At 35.2% G+C, this 26,552-nt stretch overlaps 1 protein-coding gene across 3 annotated transcripts; it reads left to right on the top strand.

Annotated features, from left to right (window-relative positions):
* The first annotated feature begins 819 nt into the window (after window positions 1–819).
* On the top strand, window positions 820–26,552 carry LOC128227424 (protein WWC2-like). 3 transcript variants are annotated; one of them, XM_052937951.1, is made up of 25 exons: window positions 820–997; window positions 1,602–1,711; window positions 2,226–2,320; window positions 3,140–3,248; window positions 3,779–3,938; window positions 4,959–5,088; window positions 5,568–5,696; window positions 5,997–6,148; window positions 6,502–6,666; window positions 7,793–7,882; window positions 8,311–9,465; window positions 10,219–10,281; window positions 10,833–10,919; window positions 11,608–11,791; window positions 12,185–12,397; window positions 14,746–14,834; window positions 15,626–15,848; window positions 16,148–16,399; window positions 17,078–17,173; window positions 17,715–17,877; window positions 18,221–18,294; window positions 18,841–18,870; window positions 21,600–21,727; window positions 22,163–22,181; window positions 23,121–26,552. In XM_052937951.1, exons 1-25 carry the CDS (start codon window positions 870–872, stop codon window positions 23,178–23,180), a joined length of 4,104 nt encoding a protein of 1,367 aa, XP_052793911.1. In that variant the 5' UTR covers window positions 820–869; the 3' UTR covers window positions 23,181–26,552. The 3 variants fall into 3 exon arrangements, with proteins under 3 accessions (XP_052793911.1, XP_052793908.1, XP_052793910.1); XM_052937948.1 differs by lacking the exon at window positions 22,163–22,181; XM_052937950.1 differs by lacking the exons at window positions 18,841–18,870; window positions 22,163–22,181.

Raw genomic sequence — 26,552 nt, 5'->3', positions numbered from 1 at the left:
AGCTCTAGCAACGCCCCTGGGGGAAGTTAGGAATACCACATGAAGTTGCCAAGTTTGGTGTCAGACAGGAAGACAGCGGCCATTTGGTTCAGTTGTAGTACATATAGTCGTCTGGTTCCAATGACAACCAGACAGCCCATCTGATATAGTGTTAAAATAATTGGTTAAACCATCATTCTGAAATTGAAACCGATAAATAACGGGAAAAAATAGTGAATTGAAATTATGATAAAGAACAATTCTAACAATAGTGTAAATTCAACCGAATTGAGAAGTAACCGAAACTTATTGTATGAGTCTCTATTACAATTTACTAATGTATAAAAAATGCGTTGAATAAACGAAGTATTGCGTTCTTATCACCTACTGTAATGCTGGAAAATTCAGTCGTAAACACATTCTGTTTATGACAATTGCCCCAAAGTGTATAAAAGAAAGCTTTGAAAAAACAAAAGTGATCGTTCTAATCAGTCATCTGTCAGAGTTCTTTTAACAGTGATGGTAAAGCGGAAATGACAATTACCCCAAGAACCCCTTTTGAATAAGCTTCATACTTATCATTTAGCTAGAAACTAAAGGTTTCACACAAATGAGAACCCCGTTTATTTTTTAAAATAGTTTCATACATATTGCTAATATAAAATACTCAGAATTAAAGAAGATATACGAATAAAAGTGTCCTCGTTAAACAAGTTGTTTCAGCAATGTTCCCCGTGTAGTGCCCCTTTTGAACAAAATTGATCGCATTCCATCGGCTCTTAAAGCGCGAATCCGACAATCTCATTGGTTAATGTCGAAAACTTCCCATGACGTCATGCATACAGAATGAAATCAAAATGGCGACGCACAACAAAAATATCTCATGAAATATGCCAAGGAGGAAAAATGGGGAGATTCCCCTACCCGACGGCTGGGAAGAAGGTCGAGATTTTGACGGAAAAGTTTTCTTCGTAAATCACAATACCCAGCAGACGACATGGATTGATCCTAGAGACAGGTTAGTCAAAAAAACACGTAAACAACTGTCCGAAAAAGTCGGTCAGACTGTCATGATTTTCGTGATCTGTTTTACTTGATGTTACTGTTCAACTCGCACAATATAGCAGTATGTTGGTTATGAATTAACTTTTACATAAGCATACTCCATATTCTAAATTAATCACAGGTCGTATTTGCTAAAAACGCCAGATTTCGCCAAAGAATGACAACAATTTGTCCTCAGACCAACCTCAAACAAGGGAGATAATTGGAGCCGGGTTATTGTGACAAAATGTCATCTATCTTTTCTTTTACTCGTTTTTTCACATCTCTGAATATATGACAGACTGGCCTTTGCTGTATAACATTACAAATTTAATAGCTAAAAAGTGCCTAAAAACAATTGTTTATGGGACCAAACTTTGCATTCAGTGATTCTTTTATTTTGATATTTTTTATGTATCCTTGTCTCGAGTCTGCTACAGTAAAAATAGTCAAAAACATTTTGACAGCCATAAAGGTGGACTAGGATCAAAATGATATCAGAAAAATCTGGCTCCACATCTTATGAATATAACAGAATCACTTCCATGATTTTACCTGAAAGTGTTTTTCTTCTTTAGGTACACCAAGCCTCAAACCTTCTCCGACTGTGTTGGAGATGAATTGCCATATGGATGGGAGGAGGTGTATGATCAACAGATTGGTGTCTACTATGTAGATCATATTAATAGTGAGTAATTATATGTTAATATGATGTTTGTTCATATCTACTGATGAAGGCGTTACACCGAAACGTTTAAGATAATAAACTTTACATGTTTGTGTGGTTTATTTTATTCATATTAATAAAATGCCATGAAATACTGGTAATATATCTGTGTTGATGTTATACATTTAATATTTTACGGGACCTGCTGACACAAATACAAACAATAACAAGATAAACAATTTGCAAGTATATTGTTTAGCGATAAATTCCGATCTGAACATATCCGAAGATGTTGCGTTCATCGGATGATAACCGCAATTGTCAAAAGGCTGCTCATTGAAGGATTGGAAGTTGAGCTGTAAATATATACATTTAATGGGAATTATGAATATTGTTTGTTGTGTTACTGCTAATGAAATTATATTTAAAATGTTTGTTTTAAGGTGCTATATGTTTTGTGCATTATATTTTAACTGTTAAATTACCCTATTTATTGTAACTTACTTACTTAGTTAACGTAATAACACCTTTGCAGAAACAAACCAGCTTGAAGATCCCAGGCAGCAATGGAGGTCGGAACAAGATGCGATGTTAAAGGAGTACCTTGGCACTGCAAATGATGACCTTGAGGTGATAACATTAATTTCAGATATTAAGTTAACAGTTAGCTACATGTAACTTTTAAAGTGAAGACAAGTTGTTGACACCATTGTTTTTTTCCTGGGTCACCCTGAAACAGAAAGTACAGAACTAGGTCAATTTACAAACTTGTTGTAAAATAATGCATCATTAAATTAAATCTACTGGTGTGTACACTTATTACAGTACTACAGCTAGGCCTAAGTAGCAAGGGGGAAGAGCCCTGCTGCCCTTTTCCAGCACTGTGCTGCATTTTTCTATACCCTGCTTTGCCCTTTTGTTTGACAGAGCTGCCTTTGATGATTAACTTTATTTGGTATTTATTTGACATATTGTCAAGTTAATTTTCAGTTATAAGTATAAAAACAATAAATTTACGTACTTTTGACACTTAAGTTAACTGCTATGGTTCTCATCCCAAACTATAAGTATTGAAAGTAGTTAGAACACTTACACAATATGTATTGAACATTGGCCCTTGCAAGTGCCCCATTAAGGCTCATCAATACACACCAAATGTGCCCTTTCTTCCTTAGCACCCTTCCCTTTTCAAATTCTGGCACTGATAAAAAAATCAGGCATTACTGTTTGTGTCCAACAAATCAATTGTATTGTGCATACATGGGTAAGAGCACATGTTCTATACTGGTACATACAATGTTACAGTGAAAATACATCTTACAGAATCAACAAGTCTAGTAAAGCAGTTGCCTCTATGCCACTCAATAACGGTTAGAAGTTTGATAAGAAACAAATCATGACAAGATAAATGTAAATGAGTTCTATTAAAGACATTTTTTTATTATGCAGGCCAAGAAAGAGATCTGCACAGTTAAGGAACAGAGGCTGCAGCTGGCCCAGGATGAGTACCAGCATCTCCATGACACGCTTACTGGCTGGAAGTCCTCCAGAACTAGTTGTAAGCAGCTTCAACTTCAAACCTCGTATTCATAGTTGACCGTAATGTGCCAAAGACTATTACACATAGCCTTTAATTCACTAATTTGGCTCAGGGCTATTCCAGTAAAACATATAACCCATGGGGGGAAGGCAATTATTTAAATAGTATACAGGTGGGTGTCTTTTTTCAGTAATTTGGACCCTAAAAGGGTAAATTCACTTCTGTAGGGGGGTGGTATATTTTAAAAGTACCTTCCTCCTGGGGGTTATATGTTTAAAGTAAATAGCCCTCAGACTCATTTGATCCAAAAAGTCAGCTTGACCATTTTCAAGTAATTGATATCAGTTAAGTCAATTATTTTTAACATTTGAAACATAATATTCAGTTTTATATGTAAATGTTTAGTATAGTATAAAAAGGTAAGTTTAGTTGGAATAAATAACAAATATACTATTTATCTATGTTTTTTGCCCGGTTATATTTGCACTATGGCAGTTTAGGCTGCATCAGGAAGTGATTTGTTATTATGTATTCATCTAAATTTTTAGTGAACTCCAACTCGAGTGTGGGCAGTACAAAGTATGACCCAGACCTGCTGAAGGCCGATGTAATGCTTGCGAGGAAGCGTGTGGACAGGCTCCGGCATGAACTCGCCCAGATACAGGCAGAGATGCAATACAAACAGAAGGGTTACGACACTCTTGTCAGGTGAGAATCTGGGCCTCAACTTTTCTCAAACGTTCTTATGCATAACAGCCTTGCGTAGCTAATTTCATTAAGTCAAATTCCTTACTTGATTTTACTAAATAAAAAATTGTTCATTTTCCTTTTATTGTTGTAAAGAATTTCCTTTCAAATCCAAATATTTATTAAGATTATAGCCAAGATTAAGTTTGTTTCAATTGTTCTAAAACAATTTCCTAACAGAAATGAAATGGCTTAAACTCTTCATAAAAGATCATATAAAAGCATTCTGTAACGTCAAATCATAATTCTGAATACTTGTGGTAAGGCCTACAAATAAATACCTGAGTTTAGGGCAACCTTACACTACTAGCCAAATCCCTTGATCCTTTATAACAAATTTCGGATGGATTTCCCGATTTTTAGTTGTTGACTGTGAAATCTATTTGTGTTGATTACAATTAAGACATCAAGTAATATTTCTTAAAGATGCATTCTTACCCTCAAATAAGATTTACCATAAGATTTACCACAATTAATAATGTTGTTTTAATATTCCGAAAAGGATGATTAAGTGTTGAAAACAATGGTTGTTATGAAGGATACCTAGTTTAATTTAAAAGAATAGAGCATAAAACACGGTATTTCTACCTATTAAATGAGACTAGAGCAGACTGCAGTAAATCTTTAAGCATTCACCAATCAATTAATATTTTTGCGCTTTTTGCTATTAAATACACAGTTGCAATCTTGTAGTTAACATTTCCATAAATTCATCATTTAACATTTCCATAAATTCATCATTTAGTAGGTAGTTAAAGGTTTATCAGTCAAAATTGATATTTGATATACATGTATATGTATTGATTTTGAATAAGAACCATTGTTTACCACATTTATTCAACCTTTTTGGAATATTATTAAAATATTTCTAATTGTGGTAAGTCTTATTTGGGAATAAGAGTGCATCTTTAAAACTTAGTACAATTCTGCATTACTGTATGAATTCCTTGTATTCATTATAACCAATCTCTGTGTCTGCAGGGTTGATGAGAAGTTGTCCCAGCCTGGAGCGGGCTACAGTGCAGAGGAGGCTCGGCGGATTATTGAAGAAATGAAGTCCATACAGGTCTGTCTGCATTCCGGGGAACGCGAGAGGCTTGAACTTATGCAGGTACAATAGGAGTTCAATAATTAGATCCATTTTTGTAACATTGAAATAAATTTGTATATCCCGCAATTTGTATATCCCGCAATCTATTATTTGAAATTATAATTTTTTCTTCTTATTTTGAAAATTTTGATTTCAATTATGGCCTAGAGTTTTAGCTTAAGAGTTATGAAAAGGTGCTGCACACTGTCCGACGTTTGAAGCACCCTTTTGCACTCATGGAGACCAAAATGTGCACCCTCCTGCCTTCATAGATGCTTAATACTTTATTTTGTTTAAAACTTAAAAATATTATTGTAAATTCATACAAACTTATTTTGGCAGTTGAATCCTTATATTACATCCAACTTTTTCTAACAGATTTTGTGAGAATTTGGGATATAATTATAATGAAAAGGTGTGAGCACTACCGAATTCTAACTGAGCTTTTATCTCAATCTGGTTTATTACTAAAATATCAAAGTGCTGTCATCTGTTTTCAGTCTCTGGCAAGGTTGAAGGAGGACTTCATGCATGGGAAGGTGGGTGGGTCCTCTCCCGATGTGTCCACTCTGTGTATTCCTCAGGAGAAGTCCACCACAGCCTCACAGACCGATCTGCGTGGTGGAGAGGTGGTGATTGTTAAATTGAACTATTTTATAGCTTGTGTAAAAACATTAAAATGAGGGAATGATTTGGTCTGTGAATTGGTGTAGGTATTTTTTTTTTGAAACTTTTACTCTCGGGTCATTTAAATGGTTAAGTGAAAAGCAGACTGCGTGGAATCATACTTTTTGTACTTTGAACTGTCCTGTGTTGTTCAAGTCATTTTTGTTAAAGAAACTAAATAGTTAGGCTCTTTGCAACTGAATAAAGCTATCATATGTTATCAACTTTGGCTTTCAACTTGTACATTAACGTGTCTGTTGCAGTTTGGTATGAAGAGCAGCCGATACCTGGCGGAAGTGACGAGACTTCGACTGCAGTATGATGAGGAGAAACACCGGTTGTCCCACCTAAAACACATGTTGGCTGACCTGGAGGATGATATGATCCCTGGACAGAATGAGTCAGACAAGGACAGGTACATACTATTACTGTGTACACAATAAGAGCTCCTAAAAACCTCCAATTGAATAGCAAACTAACAATGTTTGTTCCATGCCTTTTGACTTTGCATGGCGCCCTTCACTCTTTTGACTGTTGGAAAAGTACGGCACTGTCCAATCTGATTTGGTTTTTGTCATATTTCCTTAGTATGGTAGGTTTTGTCCAACATATTGATAAATATTTTATAAAAACCATTGCTCACATGATCTGGGTAATGTCTGTACATGTATTTGGTTTAAATTATAGAAGCAACCATCTGTTGAGTGATTGGTATTGAAAATTCCTTTAAACTTTTAGTAGTGTTAATAATAGGATACTGTGTTATAGGTTGTTGCTGGTTCAGGAGAAGGAGCAGTTGTTACGAGAGCTTAGGGGGATCAACCCCCGGGGCCGGAGCCAGGAGGAGATAGACGCCACCCACCAGCATATACATCAGCTCTCACTCGACCTCAGTCATGCCAAAGAGATCTCTAGCAAACAGATTGCCGAAAGGTACAGAGTTTGATTTTATGGTAACTTAGAAAAAAGAAGCGGGGTGGTTGATATATTGATGAATATTGTATGTTCGAAGTATTTTTCAAACCTAGATTTCCATTATATGCTGTGTATAAACTTGCATGTTTGTATAAACTTGCATGTTTTAAATTATGCATAAGAAAAATAGTTGATAAACATCTGAACTAACAAGTGAGGTGGTCTTATGTAAACAATGTTTTTTATTTAAGTCACCAAACAGTCTAGTAAAAGTGGCTATTTCTGTTAGAAAAAGTTTGTGGAGTGAACTTTTGCATAGTTTTTATTTGGATACTTTTTTACACATTACAACCATGATGTATGGTAATGCTTGGCATATATTTTGTGCCCGCCTCCATTTTTGTCTTAGAGTAATGTGTCCTTGAATAAGATTGATACACTTTAGGCTGTGTTAGAAGTTTGTGGAGCAAACTGCTCACAAGTTTAAGAGATATCACTCTGATATGTGGCACACATTACCAACATGAGTGGCATATATTTTTTTTACCAACAGCCAATTTGTCATAGAGTTATGAATCCTTGAATATTATCTTCACACATTCATCTATATTAGAGTTTGTGGAGCAAACTCCTCCCACAGTTATAGAGATATATCTCTGAAACTTGTAGACATCACCGCCATGATGTGTAGTGTTGCCTGGCATATTTTTCTTAACCTTTTGCCATTTAGCTTTTAATAGTTATGCGCCCTTGAATATGAATTTACCCTCTGGCTATATTGAAGTTTGTACAGTGAACTACTCCCACAATTTTAGAGATATCATTCTATTGCACACTTTAAAACCCTGCTTGGTAGAGGTGCTTGGTGTATCTTTCTTAACCATTGGATAATCTCGTTTTCATTGACCCAAGCCAATTCTTTTTTTAGTTTTATGCCCTTGAATATCTGTGTAATATTTTAGCTACATTGGAAGTTTTTGGATTTTGCTGGCAAATAAGAATCTTAAATCTTAATCTTATCTTAAAACATCTAACATTATTATTAGGAAAATATGATATAATGGGGTAGTCAACGCTTCTATGATAGCTCTAGTTGTACATTTTTAAAAAAAAGTGTGTTAAAACTTGTTGTTTTGTTCTTCAGGTTGAAGAAACAAGAAAAGAAAACAGAAATATTGAAGGAGCTTGCTGAAACAACTAAAAAAACAACGATGCTTGAATCTCAGCTCAAAAGGTACAATACCAGTTAAGCAGACCATTTCGTAGCTTTTATTGATAATTACACAATACAGGGGTGTAAAAATTCAGAAATAATCTGGAGATCACGATCAAGATCTTCCAGTTTCAGACTATCATACAGTTAAAAGGTTTTGTATTTGCTAGGTATTTGCAATTATAAGAAGTACCTTTAAAATAAATGTAATAGCCTTTGGAAACAACTTGAACAGGCATCTAAACCTTTTTAAAAAAAAAGTGTTCTGTACCCTATTTCGAGCCTGAATCCCTTACACACAAGCTAAATGCTCCATACTTGAACTTTTGGCCTTTTTGTCTCTGACAATACAATGTATGACTTTGAACAATATTGCATCCTTTATCATTCCTAGATTTTACATTATCTAATGCACAAGTTTTGTCAGTAATTGTTTCTTTCTATTTCAGTATGTCAATGAGCACCTTGTCAATTTCCTCAGGCTCCAGCCTTGGCAGTGTCGGGTCCCTGGGCTCTTTGTCAGAGAGCAGTCGGGGCTCCCTCAACTCCCTTGGGCTCCCAGACTACCCAAGCTACAGCTCCAGTGGGTCCAGTCTGCAGGATCTACACCGAAGAGTTGAGAAGCTCCTCCAGGGTCATAGCAGTAGCATATCACCTATACATGAGAGCCCGGTGACTGTAAGCCCAGATGTGATGGCTGCAGCAACCGGGGGCTATCTGGAGAGCGTGCTTGGCAGTAGTAATCAAGATATTCCTTCGGCGATGGGGTTAAACATGCATGGATATGGTGTACACGGAATGCATGGTGGTAGTATGATGAACATGGGCTCAGCAGTGCCTCTTTACAGTACAAATGTGCCAAACCACAGTGCAAATGTGCTAAACTATGGTGGTCTCATGCCATCTTCCATGGGTAATCTACCAGTGTCAAATTACTCCAGTGTGCATCTAGGCAGTGGCCATGGTCTGTCTGGAAGTACCGGACATTTACCTTTAGTGTCATTAGCCTCCGCTTCCTCTCATTCATCATTGACATCAGTGTCGCCACCCACCTCCCCATACGATGTTGGCCCTCCGCCCACATACGGTCAGCATATGAATAGCGGTGTGCCAAATGTCACCAAGCCCCCACCCCCCTACGTCCCTCAGGGACGAACTGCTCCCCCGCCCCCCTCCATCTCTCCAGGCTATGTAAATAATCCTGCAGTCTCATTACCCCCCTATGTACCTCAAGTCAGCAGCAACCAATCAAAAATGGCCTCTGATGCAGCAGCATTAGGTGCAGCTACGTCAATAACTGCGCATACTCAGTCAAAATCAGACTCTTGTCAAACAAGCGGTGGAGTATTGACTTCAAACTTTGTATTACCGTCTCATCAGAGTTTAGATGTGAATAGTGACTCCATGTATAGCAATATTGTGAAAAGAAAAGCATACTCAGATGGGGCGGAGATTGGCTCAAACCCTCCCCTCAGCCCCATCAGTGAAACAAGTTCGGGCGTGTGTAACATCTTGTCATGTGGAAATACCCGGAGCGTGTCGGCGGCTGTCAGTGATGAGTCAGTAGCGGGAGACAGCGGAGTATTTGACGCTGTTGTGAAAAGGTGAGAGAAAAGTGGTTTTGTGTCTGTCATAGTATTAATTACAGACTGTTAGATAAAAATACAAGAGGCACTGGCAAGAAATAAGTCCTCATTATTAGTTCATATCAATACTACATTTAAATGTCTTGGTAGCAATATCCGTATACAGTTTCTATAATTGAAAACTAATCATAGCAGTTAATTCTTGCCATAAGCAGGAGTATTTATTGATGGCTGTTAAAGTGACACTCTTATTCAAAATCAATTATTGACTATAAATACACATTTATTACAAACATAAATTTTGACTGATAAACCTTTTACTACTAACTTAGTAATACATATATGAAAAATACTGATTACTGATAACTGTGTATTTAATAGCTGAAAATGCAAAATTATTAAATGATTGATGAATGCTAAAAGATTTACTGTGATCTGCTATCGTCTCATAAGGTAGAAATTATGTGTTTAATGCACATTTCTATCAAATTGAATGCGGTGTCCTTCATAAGAACCATTGTTTTTGACCTTTATTCATCCTTTTTGCAATAATAAAACAATTGTATTAATTGTGGAAAATCTTGTTTGGGAGTAAGAGTGCATATTTAAGAAAATATAATCCCACTTGTCATTACCAGAGAAACAATTTCTTTTAGAATTACCAGGTCTTCAATCTTCTATTATAAAAGATGTTGACAATGTAGATCATTTATATAATGCAAGGGCTACATTTATTTGCCATGTAGTTTCAGTGAGTGTATATAATTTCAGGGACATGTTGGATGAGGTGTTAGAGATGGGCTTGGAGAGTGCTCAGATACAGATCAAACTCAAGTAAGGACTTTCATGTCTTACATACTTCACTAAGTCTTCTCTGTAAGGCTACTCAACACTATGTTAGATTTTTAGCTAATGCGTAATAAGGGGGTGCTTCAACCATTCCTTTCTTGGTCACACCCCTCTGCCCTAATGAAGACCTGAGCATATGCATATATTATTGGCATTTCATAAAGGCTGAGAGTAATTACAAATATTACCATAGCAACATTTATTTTTAGGAAATAAACCAATCTGTGTAAGTCCTGATTGTTCATCTAGTGGCACTATACAAAATTTTGGTAATTTTGACGCAATTTTTGTTGTTTGTTGACACAATCTGACAGCCGGAAGTGCAATTGAATTTTATAGACTGCTTTTGATTCTGGGATCAAATGTAGCAGTACATAGATATTAAGATTTAAGGCTGAAATTAATAACCAGTCTGCCATAGCTCTTCCTTTCCATTTACGTTGTCTGTAGGATATCACACAGAAATTTACTTGAATTTAAATCCGTCTTTCATTACTCAGTTGTTTATTACTAACACAAACTTTGTTTCATCCTAGGTATGAGACTGTTGATGGTCGACTGATCGTTGGACTTGAGCAGGCCAGGAACCTCTCAGCCCTGCAGTTCCCAGACAGATCTAAAGTGTATGTACCCTTAGTGTTACATATCTTTAATCTAGTTGTGAGCTTATAGTGAAGTTGTGTTTGATGTGGTCAGTTTACATAAAACTTGATTGATTCACGTTTTTTTCACCAGGTTTGGCTGGGGCCGTTCTTAATCAGGAAAGAGTGTCTTTTTGACTAAAATTGGGATTTTTTTGGTAGTAGTGAACAAAAATGCTTTAACAACTAGGCAGAAAAGATAAAAGAATGTGATAAAGTTTTTTTTCTTTAGGAATACACCAATTCTGCCATAGGTTGGGGGATCTTATTTTCGGATGAAATAAAAAAAATAGAAGATGTGAATTTTATTTTCACTTTTCGAAAAGTAGAATATGTTTTAGCACTGGAAATGCAGCATAATTATGTTTTAGCACTGGAAATGCAGCCAAACTTCAACCGCATATTGGTCAGAATTAAACACACTGTTTTTGTCTGAACAATTTATTAGTTGATAAAAGATTAAAGATTCAACTAACATTCTAAGCATTTAAGAATCTGCACTGATTAAGTGAGTCTGATTTGAAATAATTCTTGTTAAAAAGTGAAATAAATTGATGCAAAGATATTCAACTGTTTGTTAATCAATGATTCAAGGTAAGCATTAGTCCATGTTTGTCCGCAATTATTTCATAACGTGAACCACTACTGTAACTATCAATCCAACTTCTAGGTGCATCAAAGCTGCTTTACTCCCGAGCCCGGATCATTCATGGGTGACAGAGTCTAAGTCTGACGTGAAGAACCCGCGGTTCAGTGACATGTTCCAGATGGTAATCAACCGGAATATCCTCCTGACGAAGACACTGCAGGTGATGGTCATGTGTCTCCAGGAGGGAAAGCCGGATGAGTGCTTTGTAAGTTGTGTGTCTGTCTTATTGTATTTCTAGTATGTTTTTTTTGTGTTGCCTAGGAAACATTACAGACATGAAGGGTGAATTATGTTTTGCCACCCATTTATATTATGGGTGCTCTAATCAATGTTTAAACCACTCACAGGCTTACAAATAAATAAACTAGTACATGAAATTTAAAATAATTTAATAAAATTACAAATTGATAACGAGTGTTTGTAATTTCATAATTTTTCATCACTGAATGGCTCTAAGATGTCAATAACATGTACACATAGTGTTTCGTAACCTCTGTATAGTGTTTTATAACCTCTGTAATGATACCAAACTGGCAAAGGTGATTCCATTTTGGACATGTAATAGTTCTTGTATGACCGTAATGTTTGACACTTTCAGGGTTGTGCGTCTGTCAGTATGGCAGACTTTGACCCCAAGGATGTGATATCTGTACGATGGTACAACGTGCTGAGCTTCAAGTTTATGCAGCCCGACACTAGCACGAGTGCAGGGGGTCGGAGAGTGGTCGAGACAGAGAGGAATGGGCATGATGCCTCCCGCATCACGTACAGCATGTCCGAGACCAGCAGTCAATCAGCAACTTCTACATTGGTAAGGATCGTCAGTTAATTTTACTGTTGAGTTAAGGTAACAAACTATCAGTACAGTGAATTTTGAATTCCTGGTGACCCCATATGATTTTTAACGGGTGTCTTATGTTGCGAAAGAATATGTAAATATCAGGGTTCCCGCTGGCGATCGCCATTGTCGCCATTTGCGACAAAATCGCAAAAGTGGCGACAACTTTTCAAATTTGGCGAATTTATGGCGACAACGATTTTTTTCTAAGATATTTTCTTAAAATGACGTAAGTGGTGACCATGCGGCCTGCATGATAATCGATTCTGTCACTGTCATAAATCAAGCGCATCTGCTGGTGCGACAACAAAAATTAATCCGATAATTAAAGCAAGCAGTCACGGCCCAGTCAACACCTCGCTAATTATTGCAGAATTTTATTGCTTTCACGGATAAACAATGACATCCTTTAACTGTTATGTCTCTTATTAGCAAACAATTTTAATATTTAGCTCAACAGCCTTGTTGTTGCGTAATTATCGTGTTAGTTTTAAATATGCAAATCGTAGAATTTTATGTTGTCGGAAAGTCACTTGATATGCAAATTTCGTAATGACGTTTACGCGCTAAAAATAGACTTGCTTTCGGTTTTGTCACAATTTGTATTTGCTATAAATGCAGCATTCTAAGAGTTCAAAAAGTGTCAAAAAGATTAACAGAAATCAAATAAATAGGATTAAACCCCATTTGATAAGGCTTCTAATATGTTGGCTGGAGTAAAGAGTAGGTAGACAAATTTCTATTAGGAAAGTTATGGCCCTAGTTTGACAATGTAAATTTCTTTGAGTTTCCATTTATTCTAAATTTATCTCATAATTTCACAAATGTATTCTTTTATTGTATGCAGGCATTAGACTGAAATCAACATATTGATGTTTATGTCACATTTTTTGCAATATTTTTTTATTTATATACTAGTCCATATACAATGAATTTTGTCAACAGAATAACAATTTGCTATTAATATCTTGTGCTTCATGTACAACAAAATGTTATGATTTGCACGACAATGTGCTAATTAAATGCAATTTAAGGCTCTTAAAATGCTTAAACCCCATGAGCTTCAGGGGGCTTCGCCCCCTTGGCCCCCACAAGGGCGCTGCCCTGGACCCCTAAGGGGGCCTATCGCGGCCCCCTTAACCCCCCGCGAAAAAGTGGCGACAACTTTTTAGAAGCCAGGGGGAACCCTGAATATCGTACTGATCAAAATATTTACAACAAGCTGTTTTATCCAACAAAGTGTGTGTTTTTGGGGGGTAAAGAAAACTTTCAGTCCGACTAACAATCTCACTGTATAAACTTTATGTAGAGGTGAAATTGTCAGTCTGACTGAAAGTTTTGTCTGAACAATAAAAATGAAAGGGTTGAAAGACTTCACTAATTTTTGGTGTACATTTTGAACATCATAAAATACAGGTTAAGTTAGACTTTGGTAACAAAATAATACTTTTTTACGGAGTCATGGCCCTGTATCAACTTTAGAATTTGCAAAAATGCCATCTCTGGACTATTAAGAAGGTTGATGGATTGCAATAATTTTTGGTACACACTATAAAATGCTGGTAAAGTTTAACGATGGTTACAAACCAATTATTTATTACAGAGTAATTTCCCCTTTTCAAATTTGCAGAAACCAGTTAAATTTGACTTCGGTAACAATCCACCGATGTGCAATGGAGCTATGCCTCCTTTTCAAAGAAATAGTTTATCATTACTGTGTCCAGGCAGTGTTTTAGGTTGTTTATCGCTCCGGTGACTACCTTAGTTGGTACTTGAAAGATTACAAAATTTCATGTCTGATAACAGTTAAAATAAAGAAAAAAGTATTTTAATTATGATGTTTTTTTCGACCATTTATAAATATTATTATACATATTAGTACTCAGTAAGTGATACCCACTGAAATGGCACCAACCCATCATGGGTTCAAAAGGTGAAATTACAAGCTCATTGATCAGGGATGCGATTTGTCTGCGGATTCGCGGAATTCCGCGGATCTAATGGTCCCAGAGCCCTCCCCCCCCCACTCCCCCCCCCCCCCTCCAGTTTGCTTCCAATTTAAAGTCAGGAGAGCCCTCAAAAAAGCTTCTAAAAAGCCATTTTTTCTTCTTCAGCATTGCACTTTTGACCCGAAGAGCGCCCCATAAACCCATGGCCGATTATGTTTCAGCCCTCCAGCAGCCAGGTCAATCACATCCCTGATTGATGACTGAAGTGTTTATTTTCTGAAATAATTTAAATTCTTGAAAAAAAAAAATTGATTTTCTTGTCATGTTTTGTTTATGATATCATTGTATAAATGTTCATAATATTCATTGTAGACGATAATGAGTGATAAAGTGACACGACTGCTTGAAGCATCGTCTGCTCGACTGAGGCGAGTTCAACACAGCTCTGAGGAAAGGGACAGGTAAAAAAGCTTTCTGTTTAGGTCAAAGTGATTTAGTATAGTTCTCGGCCATATTTCAATAAGATATCTTAATTGTAAACCTCGTGCTGCTTAAGAGTGCTCAAGTACCCCATTACAGACAAAATCTATGCGATTAATGTTGTGACCATATTTTTATTGAAACACAGTTTACTCCAATAAACAAAATGAGTAGAAAATCATCGCTAATTTGAAATACATTCGATTTCTTGACATCTACTCATCATGATTGTTTTTCTTCTCAAGAAAATCCTATCTACAAATCTACCGGTATTTTATTTCTAATTGCTTGACTACCTTAAGAGGATGATTTTTAAAATGAAGGGAAGCTGGTTATCATTCAGCTGTTCAATTGACCATTAAAGGGATTATATACGTTAACAAACGTTTGGTAATCCAGAAGGTAACATTGACCACCTCTGACACACAACCTCAGAAAACCAACCAGGGAAGGTCAGGCTCCCGTTCATATCATCTTTTTTTTTATTATTATATTGTGAAGTTATAAGCGAATATGAGTCCTATGGAGGACGTTTTAAAATTGCAAGATTTCGTGCCCCATAAGAAACAATAATAGCTATTTTTACATATTGTTGAAAAACATTTTTCCATTTAATTGGACATATTTTCATGAGTCTAAGTTTGTTTAGAATTCTTAATTATATGTTGTTGTTAACGTAAATAGCTCTACAGGACTCATTTTTGCAGATGATATCACATATTGTGTATGTATACATTGGCATAATATTGCTCATGGCTATTTCTGTCTCCAGTGGATACCACACGCATCCGATGGTTTCGAGTCTGAAGGAGGAGAGCAGTGATGAGTCTACCGTGATATCTTCCCAGACATCCACGCTCACCCGGAACCAGGGGCCTGACGAGATGGAGGAGCATGGGGGTGGGGACGCGGTCACCCAGATTGCTTCCCTTGGGGTAGGGATGGATGGTGGCCTCGGAGATGAGGAAGACGATGATATAGAAGACGATGATTTGGTATGGAATTTATTAACTCGTGAAGCTATTGCTTTAAATATGTAAATGAATGGTCAAAAACTGCTAAATTCAACATATGAAATACATTTTCAACTTTAATTTCGTATATAAACGTTTTCAATCATAGGCATATATACATTGTGCATAAGTAGTAAAAAATTATGGAATGTGGAAATGATCTTGGGGATTTGACGGAAAGAAATTTCTCTTTTCACTTTTGCTATGAGTGTTATGGATTTTTGGACTACCTGTTAATTATTATAATGGGATAAAAGAATCATACAAACGTATTGTTGCAGGAGTATGAAGGTCTAGATACAGCGGAGGATGTGATACAGGGCCTGGAACAGACTCTGGAGGGTATATGTATCAGTGAGGGTTATACCGACCAGGACGACACACTCCGTACAGAGACCGCTGACAAAGAGACGAACACCATCAACGTGCGGAACAAAGGGGCGGAGGCGCGACAGGAGGGACGGAACAGTAACATTCGACGATCACAGACCTTCTCTCCAGCGTGTCGGCCAGGCGGGAAACATGTGGTCAAGGTATTTGATTTGTTATACTACTATATTTGTTTGTCATACTTTGTGTATGTTAGTGATATTGAAGTTATGAACTGTTTTCAGCTAAGTTAAGCACTGAAGAAAAATATGCTTTAATGTTATTAAACGCATGTATTTATATGTTATGTTTTTATATATATTTTGGAAGAGAAAACAGTATTCTTAATTAGGCAAATTACATTAATAAGAGTAAAATCTTGGAATCTTTAAAGTGAACTTTAGGTGTTAGTTTAGTTTAAACATATTTATTTTACAACGATTGTGAAACAAGTTATTACAACATTATATTAATCACTCTCGTTGGCACGATTTAACGCGAGAGTGTGGTCTTGTGTTGTGGGGGAAACCGGAGAACCCGGAGAAAACCCACTTGTCCGGCTTGGTGACCACAAACCAAACTCACATGCGCCCAAGCCGGGAATCGAACCCGGGTCGCCTAGGTGAGAAGCGAGTGCGCTAACCACTGCGCTAACCGGACAACCTAAAAGTGTTAGTTTATTGTTAATATAATGAGTAATGTTTATTGTTATTCTAATAAGTAATGTGTAATAAAATATTTGTATGTGTTATATGTATATGTACGTATAATATAATAATGTGTGTATGTGTTATATGTATATTTATGCGTAATATAACGACATATGTATATGTGTCTTTCAGTTGAACCGTAGTGACAGTGACAGTTCCATGCCTCTGTATAAGCGAGGGCCGTTCCAGAGGAACTCCGTACAGAGACGGAGTCAAAGGTGGAAGAGGGTAGGTACATGTGATATGATATTAATTATGGTGATTAACACAATGTTAGGTTAGAAAAATGGAGAAAATGGAATTGTATTTTGCTTGTTTAATTACTTCATCTTCAACAAGTGCTGTTTAAATAGGTACACCTGTTATGATATTAATCATGGTGATTAACACAATGTTAGAGGGCTTAATACTGAATTAACACAAAGTTAGATGCTGAATGATATAGGGCCGATTGTTCAGAACTTTGCTCACCATGTGATTTACAATATCGTTTTTAACTTTTCCATGTGAGATATTTGATGATCGCTCACATATTTAAAAATATAAACAAATATTGTTAGAAATACAGCTTATCACATGTGTATCCATTTAACTATTATAGTAAAATTAAAAATTAACTGCAATGAAATTAACAGCAATGTTAACTTTAACAGAGTTCTGAATAATCAACCCATCTGCTCATAGCTTTATAGAAACAGTTCAGCAGACGTCAGTGTTAACAGAACTGAAGAAAAGATACCTTAGCTGACTTTTCACTTTTTTCTCCCAGTTCCCGAGCAGTATCGGAGTGCGGGGTGGTAAGGTTGTGACGCGGACCTCCCTCGACATGGAACTGGACCTGCAGGCATCCCAGACACGCCTCTGTCACCTGCAGGACGAGAACACGAGACTTCGAGAGCTCAAGAAGAAAATTGAGGAAGCAAAGTCAAGGGGTAATTGAGCTGACCTTGTACATTTTACAAAAAAAATCATTAGAGAATCGCATAGATCTGATAATCAACATTCTTAAATGCTAATTTAATCATAGATGTTTCAGGATATGATATTATTTTAACAATTGTTTTTGAGGAATAAGGTCACCATTAACACATAAGTTTGCTTGGCATTTTTTGCGTCCGAAACCTTTAATAATAAAATAATATCCACCTCAGAGGCTGAAAACTTCAAGGTTGCAGGTATTTTTGTGAGTTTAACAATCAGGAAAGGCCAAACATGCCATTTATTAATTGTGGCCTAAGGCTAAGAGTAACTAAATGTGTTAATACATGTCTACAGGTGAAACAGAGCTGCCCGCCTGGCTGTCCGATGACGAGCACTTCCAGAGTCTTCTCAGTGAAGCAGACAAAGTGGTAAGTCTAACAGTAAATCATGACGAGAACAATAGTAAGGGAATGAAAATCAGACAAAATCATTTATCACCAATTATAGCAGGAACACAGAATTAATTATTGTTGACTTAAGAGGCAAACGACCGATTTTCAGCAATTCTCAATCATTCTTTTTATTTCTTATAGTAGTCATAAACATTTTGATTACTATGGAATGTCGGCACTTGAATATTCAAATGATTACATACACTTTTTTACTTTTTCACACCTAGGTTTTAATTTTAGATTACAGTCCAAACTCGCTATGTCTCTGTTATTCTCTGGTTATGTCAAACCTTTTTCAAAAAATTTGGATTAAGTAATACATGTTTTGTATTTTGGTTGTATTAAATGTTCGTTATTGTGAAGTATTTCTCGGTGTCCCAACGACTTTGACATAGCAAGTTTTGACTGTACATCTATTTAAACATATGCCAAGATAACAATGCAATGGTTAAACTATTTTTATTCTTATGTGTCTGTATTTATTTATATGAATATTCATCAGTGACTTCACTTAATTTCTAGACGTGGCAATTTTTCCAAGAGCACATTGAAGTAAGCCGTATGCATGATGTTAGTGTATGAACATTACGCATGGTCACGTTCCTGTGTATGTCTGGTTAAAAATATTATCATATGCCCGCCCAGTGACTGTTTAACCAATTGTACTTGCATACCATTATATATTTGTAGCTGAAGTTAACTGTCCATTCTGAAGTTTAAAAAGCTTTTGTCTGCGTCATTATCATTATATTAACATGTTTACAGGGATGTGATTTGTCAACAGATTTCCATGGATCTAATTGCTCCATGGATAAAAAAAATAAATATATATGTATTTATTTATTTTTTAACTGATAATTTAATTTGTTACTTTTGGTTTTTAATATATTTTTTGTTGGTATGGACACTCCATATGGAACCTCCTTTTTTGCTTCAAATCTAAAAAAGTATGGAGAGCCGTCAAAAAGGATTCTAAAATCCAGTCTTGTCTCTACGGCAGGGTGCTCCACCCCCTTTTGACACCCAAAACCCAGCTGTCTGGTCAATCACATCCCTGTTGTTAACAATTATTATATTACGATACATTATACAATGTATACATAACTTTTCAATAATAAAATGTATACTCTTAAAGTGACTCTCGTATTTAAAATCAATATATACACATGAATAACAAACATAAATTTTGAATGATAAACTACTTTCTAAACAATGCATTTATGGAAGATATTGATAACTTATAACAAGATTGTAACCATGAATTTGATAGCTGGAAACGAACAAATATTAATTGATTGGTGGTTCGTAAAAGGCTTACAGTGATCAACTATTGTCTCATAAGGTAGAAATACATGGCATCCTTCATAAGAACCATTGTTTTTGATAATTATTCATCCTTTTTGTTAAATTAAAACAATTGTATTATTTGTGGTACATCTTTTTTGGTAGTAAGAGTGCATTTTAATGTATTGCTCACATAATTTATGATGAATTGGTCACTTCGTACTGTGGTACAAAAACATCTGTTATTGTATGCTGCACAAGTTGTATGAAAAGTAATTTCCCTTTGTACAAAGTTAAATGTTATCTGCATGGTTCGAGGAAAGTGTATGGGTAGTGTTTCGGCATCATGATTCAGCATGTTTAGTTTTTGTTTGGTTTAACCAGTATTTATTTCTGATAATGATACATAAATTGTGAGCATTGAAGCTCAATATTTGGGAAAAATCCATGGTATATTCATGGTAATCAGTAATGCTTGCAATAATAGAAAATTCTTCAAAATTGAGAAATAACCAAAAAAAGAAGCGTTTTCAATGAGTCTCTGATTGTACGGTTATTTAAGACAGTATTTATCATGGAATATTCAAATGAATATTCTTCAAGTTTGCATACAGTACACCGTGGTCCAGCCAGGATTTGAAAAGGGCAGGGTGCTAGGTTAAAAAAGGGCACTTTCAATGAGCCTTGATCGGGCACTTGCAAGGGCCAATGTTGAATTCTTATTGTGTATTTGTTGTAATTATTTTCTATTTTAATAGTTAGTTATGAATACCTTAGCTGTTTTCTTTAATTTAGTGTCAAAACTATGTATATTTATTATTTTCATACTTATTTCTGAAAATTGACTCTGTCAAACAAAAGGGCATAGCAGGGTGAAGTAAAAAGGCAGCAGGGTGCTGGAAAAGGGCAGCAGGGTGCCCCACCCTGCTATTTAGGCCTAGCTGGAGCACTGGTACACATTTGATTGTTTTAGTACTTAATAATTGACATTGTGCTGTAGGGACATTTGTTCCACGAATATCATCCATGTTGAGTTATGTTTATAATCTTAATTTACATATTAAATCTCATATGCCTGTATGGTAAGCATATTAAAAATATAAACTTGAAAAGGTTGCTTGCTTGTGGAAATCAGGAACAATATTCACTGTAAGGCGACTATAAATTAATTAATAGATTTTCATCCCCCACCCTGACCCCCTTTTTTTATCATCGCCTCTTAATTTTTATTGACTCAAATAAAAATGTTAAACTGGGGTCTGAATTTGCGTATCGGTCCGGTACTGTTGGGGAATGGCGATTATTCATGCCAGTCGGTGTTGATGTAAACATTCACATGTAAAATAAAATGTTAATTGTTAAGATAGTGTTTTTTGTTCATCTAAAAACACATGTTTATGGTCCCTTATGCTATAAGAAAGAGCATGAACACATATTTAACGGTGATACAGTCATCTAAGAAACAAAAATACAAACATTACGGCACCTTTGCAACCATTTAAAAAAAAGATTGGATGAAAATCTAGCAATTAAATTACATTGGTCTTAAAACTGCAAAGCTGAATTATTTTATTGCAATTTGAAGAGCAATAATGGTAAACATTGTTGATTTTTTTATCTATTTCAAACCTTTTGCCTATAATCATTAAAAGTACTTTTTTTTTTTTTTAACTTTTAAAAATTCACATATCTGAGATAAGAGTGAATTATTTGCTCTGTAACTACATAAAGCCCATTGTATGAGTGTTCAAGTGAAGTTGTTATAGTAGCAAGCCATTTTAAAAGAAACAGTGAATATTTTACACTTATTTTGTGTTGTTTCATCTGTTTATATTTCACCCATGAGGGTTTTAGCCAGGTTTTAATAAAGGACAAGGTGCTACAGAAGAGGTACAGGGTGTTATGGGAGATAGGGACACATTGATTATGGCTGTGAAAAATCCTACACCTATCATGCCAAGAAATGAAATGCTGCATCTTATGCTTTGTGTTTTCAGCGTCAGCGTGAGGAGCTAGGTTCAATGACAGTACAAGAGCGACGGGCTGAACAGTTAATGAAGCGCGTTACCCGTGACGTGCATCGCCTGAAACGCAACCACCCTAATGCCCTTAGCACTTCCTTTAGGTAACACAACATTTATAAGAAAGGCATAACCGCACTCGTTAAGTTATAGAAGGTTAATTTGTTTTATTAATATTGAATATGCATGAACATGTATGTCAGTTACAGAAAATTTAATTTGAAAATTTGACATGAGTTATATGTACGAGTACAAAGGTCTGCAGCTTATGCAAATTGTAGAAATAATTCACTTGGATAAAACTTACAACTATTATATTCTAATTTTAAAATAACTAATTAAACCAAGAATACATACAAGTTTATCACTTCCGTGGAAATGAATATATTCTGAATTCTGATTGGTTGTTCCATCTGGCAACACATTTTGTAACAAAATTTCCGTACTTATTTTCATTTAATTTTTTGTTGGTTTTGCCTGAAGTGGACTGTTGAAAAACAACAGAGGAATTTGAATTTGTAAAACATAATAATTTGTAGATTGGGACAAAGTAGATTGGTAAATATGATAATCTGAACCCTCCTGATTTTCGTTGACATTTACTAGTCCTTGTTTCAGTTAGACAGCTATCTGCTCTTTATTCCAACGCATGAGTGTTTCTCTGTGCCATAAACTCGGACAAAAACGATTGATTGCATTTGTTACGAAAGAAAATATAGCTTCTTCCTGTGAAAAGTGACTTATATCTGTCCCATGCATGAAGATTTGAAGCAAGCATGAAGGCTGATTGCTGTTTGGTTTCTGACAAAAGATATTAATAATTCTTAAAAAATACATTTCAATTGTTTCATTTGTTTAGGTTTAAAAATACTCTTATGTATGCATATTTTTATGTTTAAGTGTTTAAGAAAAAAAGATGCACTAGAATGTGGCAATTTTTATCATAATTGTTTGTTGTTGTTTTTGTTATCCAAAAAAATAAGTTGGGGTATTGTGATAGCCTCGGTGTCCTCTGCAATGTTGGTGTTGTCATGCAAGAACTGTAATCTCATTAAAAATAGTCTCATAAAACTGGGTATCATAAACTGTTCAAGATAACCTCATGAAACTGGGTATGAAAAACTGTTCAAGATTATCTCGTGAAACTGGGTATCATAAACTGTTCAAGTTTATCTCATGAAACTGGGTATCATAAAGTGTTCAAGATAATCTCATGAAACTGGGCATTAAAAACTGTTCAAGATTATCTCATGAAACTGCAAATCTGGTATCATATTCTGTTCAAGATAATCACATGAACTGGGTATTAAAGTTTTTTCAGTATAATCTCATGAATTACCAGATATCATAGGCAGATATGGTGTTGAATTGTGACCTTTTCTACTGAAAAAGCAACAGCAATTGAGCGATACCATCTGTTTAGGTGCTATTGTTCGTATTGGATGTATGGTTTTATTCTTTTTTCACATCGCCATTTTAAATTTCTGATATTTATAGAGAAAAGCTGGCGTACATTACCACAGTGAACATGCAGGTCCCCGTGATTCCAACAGATAACACATCCCCGAACGGCGAGACAGTCAGTCAAGGGGAGGAACTCCGGGTACGGGAAATACTCAAGGGTGACCAGCGTGAGGGACATGAAGTCTGAAACACAGACAGACCAGCGATGCATTGATCTTTTACTCAAATGTATTATTCTAAGATGAATTTTGTGACATTCATTGCATGTGCCAATCTTATTAGCAAGGACAAACATCGACACTTGTAGTATTAAATATGGATTGGGTTAAGACTTATAGAAAGAAAATGTTTGAGATCACACAGAAATTCATGGAGAAATTTATAATTATTACAAATTGTCATTTTGTTATGAAACCTTGCACTTTAACATGTTACTGGTATGATTTTATGATATTTTAGTGAAAGAGTTACTCTCTTAGATGTAAGTTCTTGTGTGTGAAGATCATAAGCCAAAGATAATATTTCAAGATATACTGGACTCCCTTTAAATTGTTTTAAAGTTAAATGTTTTGTAGGGTATTACGTGGTTGTAGTTGTAGATGTTTTAGTATCTGTAGAAAGAATGCATATTTCGAAGTTCCAGTACACATAGCCTGGTAATTACTGAGGTTGTTGTGAAAAAGCCACTATGAAATTGGTAAAATTTAGGCCAGTAAATATTTCTGTTTTGAAACCATGCTGTAGAACTTGATACAACATAGAAGAGTTTATTCAAAGCTGTAGAGCCTTTTACAGGGTTGTAGAGCATAAAAAGAGCTTTAGAGCTTAAGATAGATCTGTAGAGTTTGATACAATGCTTTAGAGCTGGAAACAATGCTGTAGAGCTTTATACAAAGCTTTAGAGTTTGATACAGAGCTGTAGAGCTTGATGCAATTATGTAGAGCTTGAAACAGAGCTTTAGAACTTGATAAGAGCTGAAGAACTTGAAACAGAGCTTTAGACCTTGAAACATTGCTTGATGCAAAGCTGTAGAGCTTGATTTAAAGCTGTAGAGCTTGATTCAAAGCTATAGAGCTTGATACGAGCTGTACAACTCTATATGGTGCCAGTTCTGTAGCCTAGTAACAGCTCAAGCGAACTGTTATTTGCATGTTACATGTATTTTAAAAACACATGTACAAACACTCAACAGCATAAAATATGAACAAATGTAAAACTATGACTTTTTGTCAATTAAAAGAAATTTGCCAAAAAGGATGGAAGGATAACACCATTTAATTGATAACAAAAAGATTTTGATGTACAAATGTTTGAAGTAATCAATATGAAACTGATACAAATCCTAGTACCTGATGTTCAGGTTGCTTTTTGATACATAATTTGCTCCCACCAGTACTCGATTTGCCAAGTGCCTCATCATCATCATCAATGGGACAATTTAAACAGCAAAATTTTGTTTTCTATGGTGTCGCCAATACAACAAACTCATAAATTCAACTTGTGTAAAATGACATAGAAGAAACAACAATGGGCCGATTATTGGGAACTTTGTTAAAGTTAACAAAATTGTTAACTTTTAGCTTGAACTATTTGGTGATGTGCTCATTTATTTACCATATATAATGCAAATATAGCTCCTGTCAAATCTTTTTAGAAAAACTGCAGATCACAAGTGTATCAATTGAACTTCCAGTAAATTAACAAAGATGGCGTTAACAACGGTAAACAAAGTTCTGCTAATCGTCCCTTGCCATTCAGTTATCCCACGCTCCATTGTTAATGGAATGTAACATGTGGTAGGCAACAAAGTTTTTTATATTGCTGGATAACATTTCTGACGCTTAATTGCAATGTATGCGGCATATTTTTATGTGTTTGTGATTTGATCGTAACTGACCAAAGTTGTTTAGAATCGATTCCTGAGTTTGTATTTATGGATTGTTATCCTAGTACTGATATTGTTTCAAATTGTATTTACACATATAAATTATAATCTTGATTTGCAAATTTGGTATGGCACTGTTTGTATGACTTTATATTGCAGAAAAGATATTCTGGTTGTTATTATCCCATCATTTTGTCGTTACTTTTCCTCGAGTTTTTTATGTGTTTGATAATTAGTGTCTTTTACATTATGGGTTAAAGCTGCACTTTCACAGATTTACCATTTTTACAACTTTTTTATTTTTTGTCTTGGAAAGAGCAAATTTTTGCGTCGATATCTGCAAATCAATGATAAAAGATTGCTGACAAAAAATCAGATTGTATATTTTCATATATCCATTCAAAAATTAATGTTTTATGACTACAGTTTAAGAAAAATGCATAAAATATCAATTTTTGAACTCAAATATAAAAATCTGTGATCTAATTTTTTGTCAGCAGTCTAATATAACTGGTTTACATGGATTTTCGCAAAAATTGGCTCGTTTGAACACAAAAAATAAAAAAGTTGTCAAAACGTTAAATCTGTGAGAGTGCAGCTTTAAACTTTAAGCTTGTTGTGAATAAATCTTTTGGTACATTATTTTTACTAAGAATTCAACATGTGATTGAAAAGAATGATGTTGTTATTATTTAGCTCCATAAGCCAGTTCATGTATACGAGATATTGTGATATTTTATGTACGTTTCCAGTGGATCTGGTCCTTGTTTTCACAGGTTTGATATACAGTTGTACGTCGGAAAAACTTGCATGTCAGTTTTTCATGTGTTGTATTTATTTTCCTTGCTATTTGTGCTATTGTTTTGAGAAAACGGTATTGAATTGTGAAATCAACGGTGTTACTGTTTTAATATAAAAACTATTTTATCAGAACTGCACTTCTGCAGTAGTATCCGTTATTAAAAAGATCAGTATTGGTTTTTTTCTAACAAAGCAACAGAATTATTTTAATATGTTTTTAATGGATTTTATAGTAATGGAGCTTTATTTTTAGCTTCCTAAGAATTGTCTGATAGTGTATGGCAATCTTAACGATCATTTTAAAACAGTTTTAGTTAAACATAGTAACACTCAGTTGATTTGAAGTTTGGAATGAATGACCAATATTCTACATCGCTTTGGATTGTGAATCATCGTTCTTTCATTTTATATTCTAAAATGAATCTCAGATCATTGTTTCGGCAACAAATACAACTGTTTAATGTGGCAAAAATAGAAATTGGACACTAGGTTATAAACATGTATACACTTTCGAAGCGATTATGCAATTTTCTGATTATTTTCATTTGATGAAGGGTTCTGATCCTATTTATTTTCTTCCCAAGTGGCCTTTTGGAAATAGTGTATATATATATATATGTGAAGACCATGTGAGCTATTTGACATAGATTATATATACTATATGCAACTATTTATGTGTTGATATTAGGATTGAATGACCCTTGATGGGCAATTGTTGTATTAACATAAAATGTATACATTTTTATTTTGCATAAAAACAAATAAAAAATAAAATTGC

Source organism: Mya arenaria, chromosome 3, assembly GCF_026914265.1.
Source record: "Mya arenaria isolate MELC-2E11 chromosome 3, ASM2691426v1".
NCBI classification, from domain to species: Eukaryota; Metazoa; Mollusca; class Bivalvia; order Myida; family Myidae; genus Mya; species Mya arenaria.
The sequence above is the reverse complement of the archived record's forward strand: the minus strand, read 5'-3'. Positions and strand labels throughout refer to the sequence as shown.

Bases quoted from the DNA above. Each gene is read 5' to 3' on its own strand.
- LOC128227424 (XM_052937948.1), top strand. From the start codon at position 870: ATGCCAAGGAGGAAAAATGGGGAGATTCCCCTACCCGACGGCTGGGAA. The intron at 5,089-5,567 runs GTACAATAGGAG...ATCTGTTTTCAG, and splicing joins AGAGGCTTGAACTTATGCAG to TCTCTGGCAAGGTTGAAGGA. The intron at 14,835-15,625 runs GTAAAAAAGCTT...TTCTGTCTCCAG, and splicing joins AGCTCTGAGGAAAGGGACAG to TGGATACCACACGCATCCGA.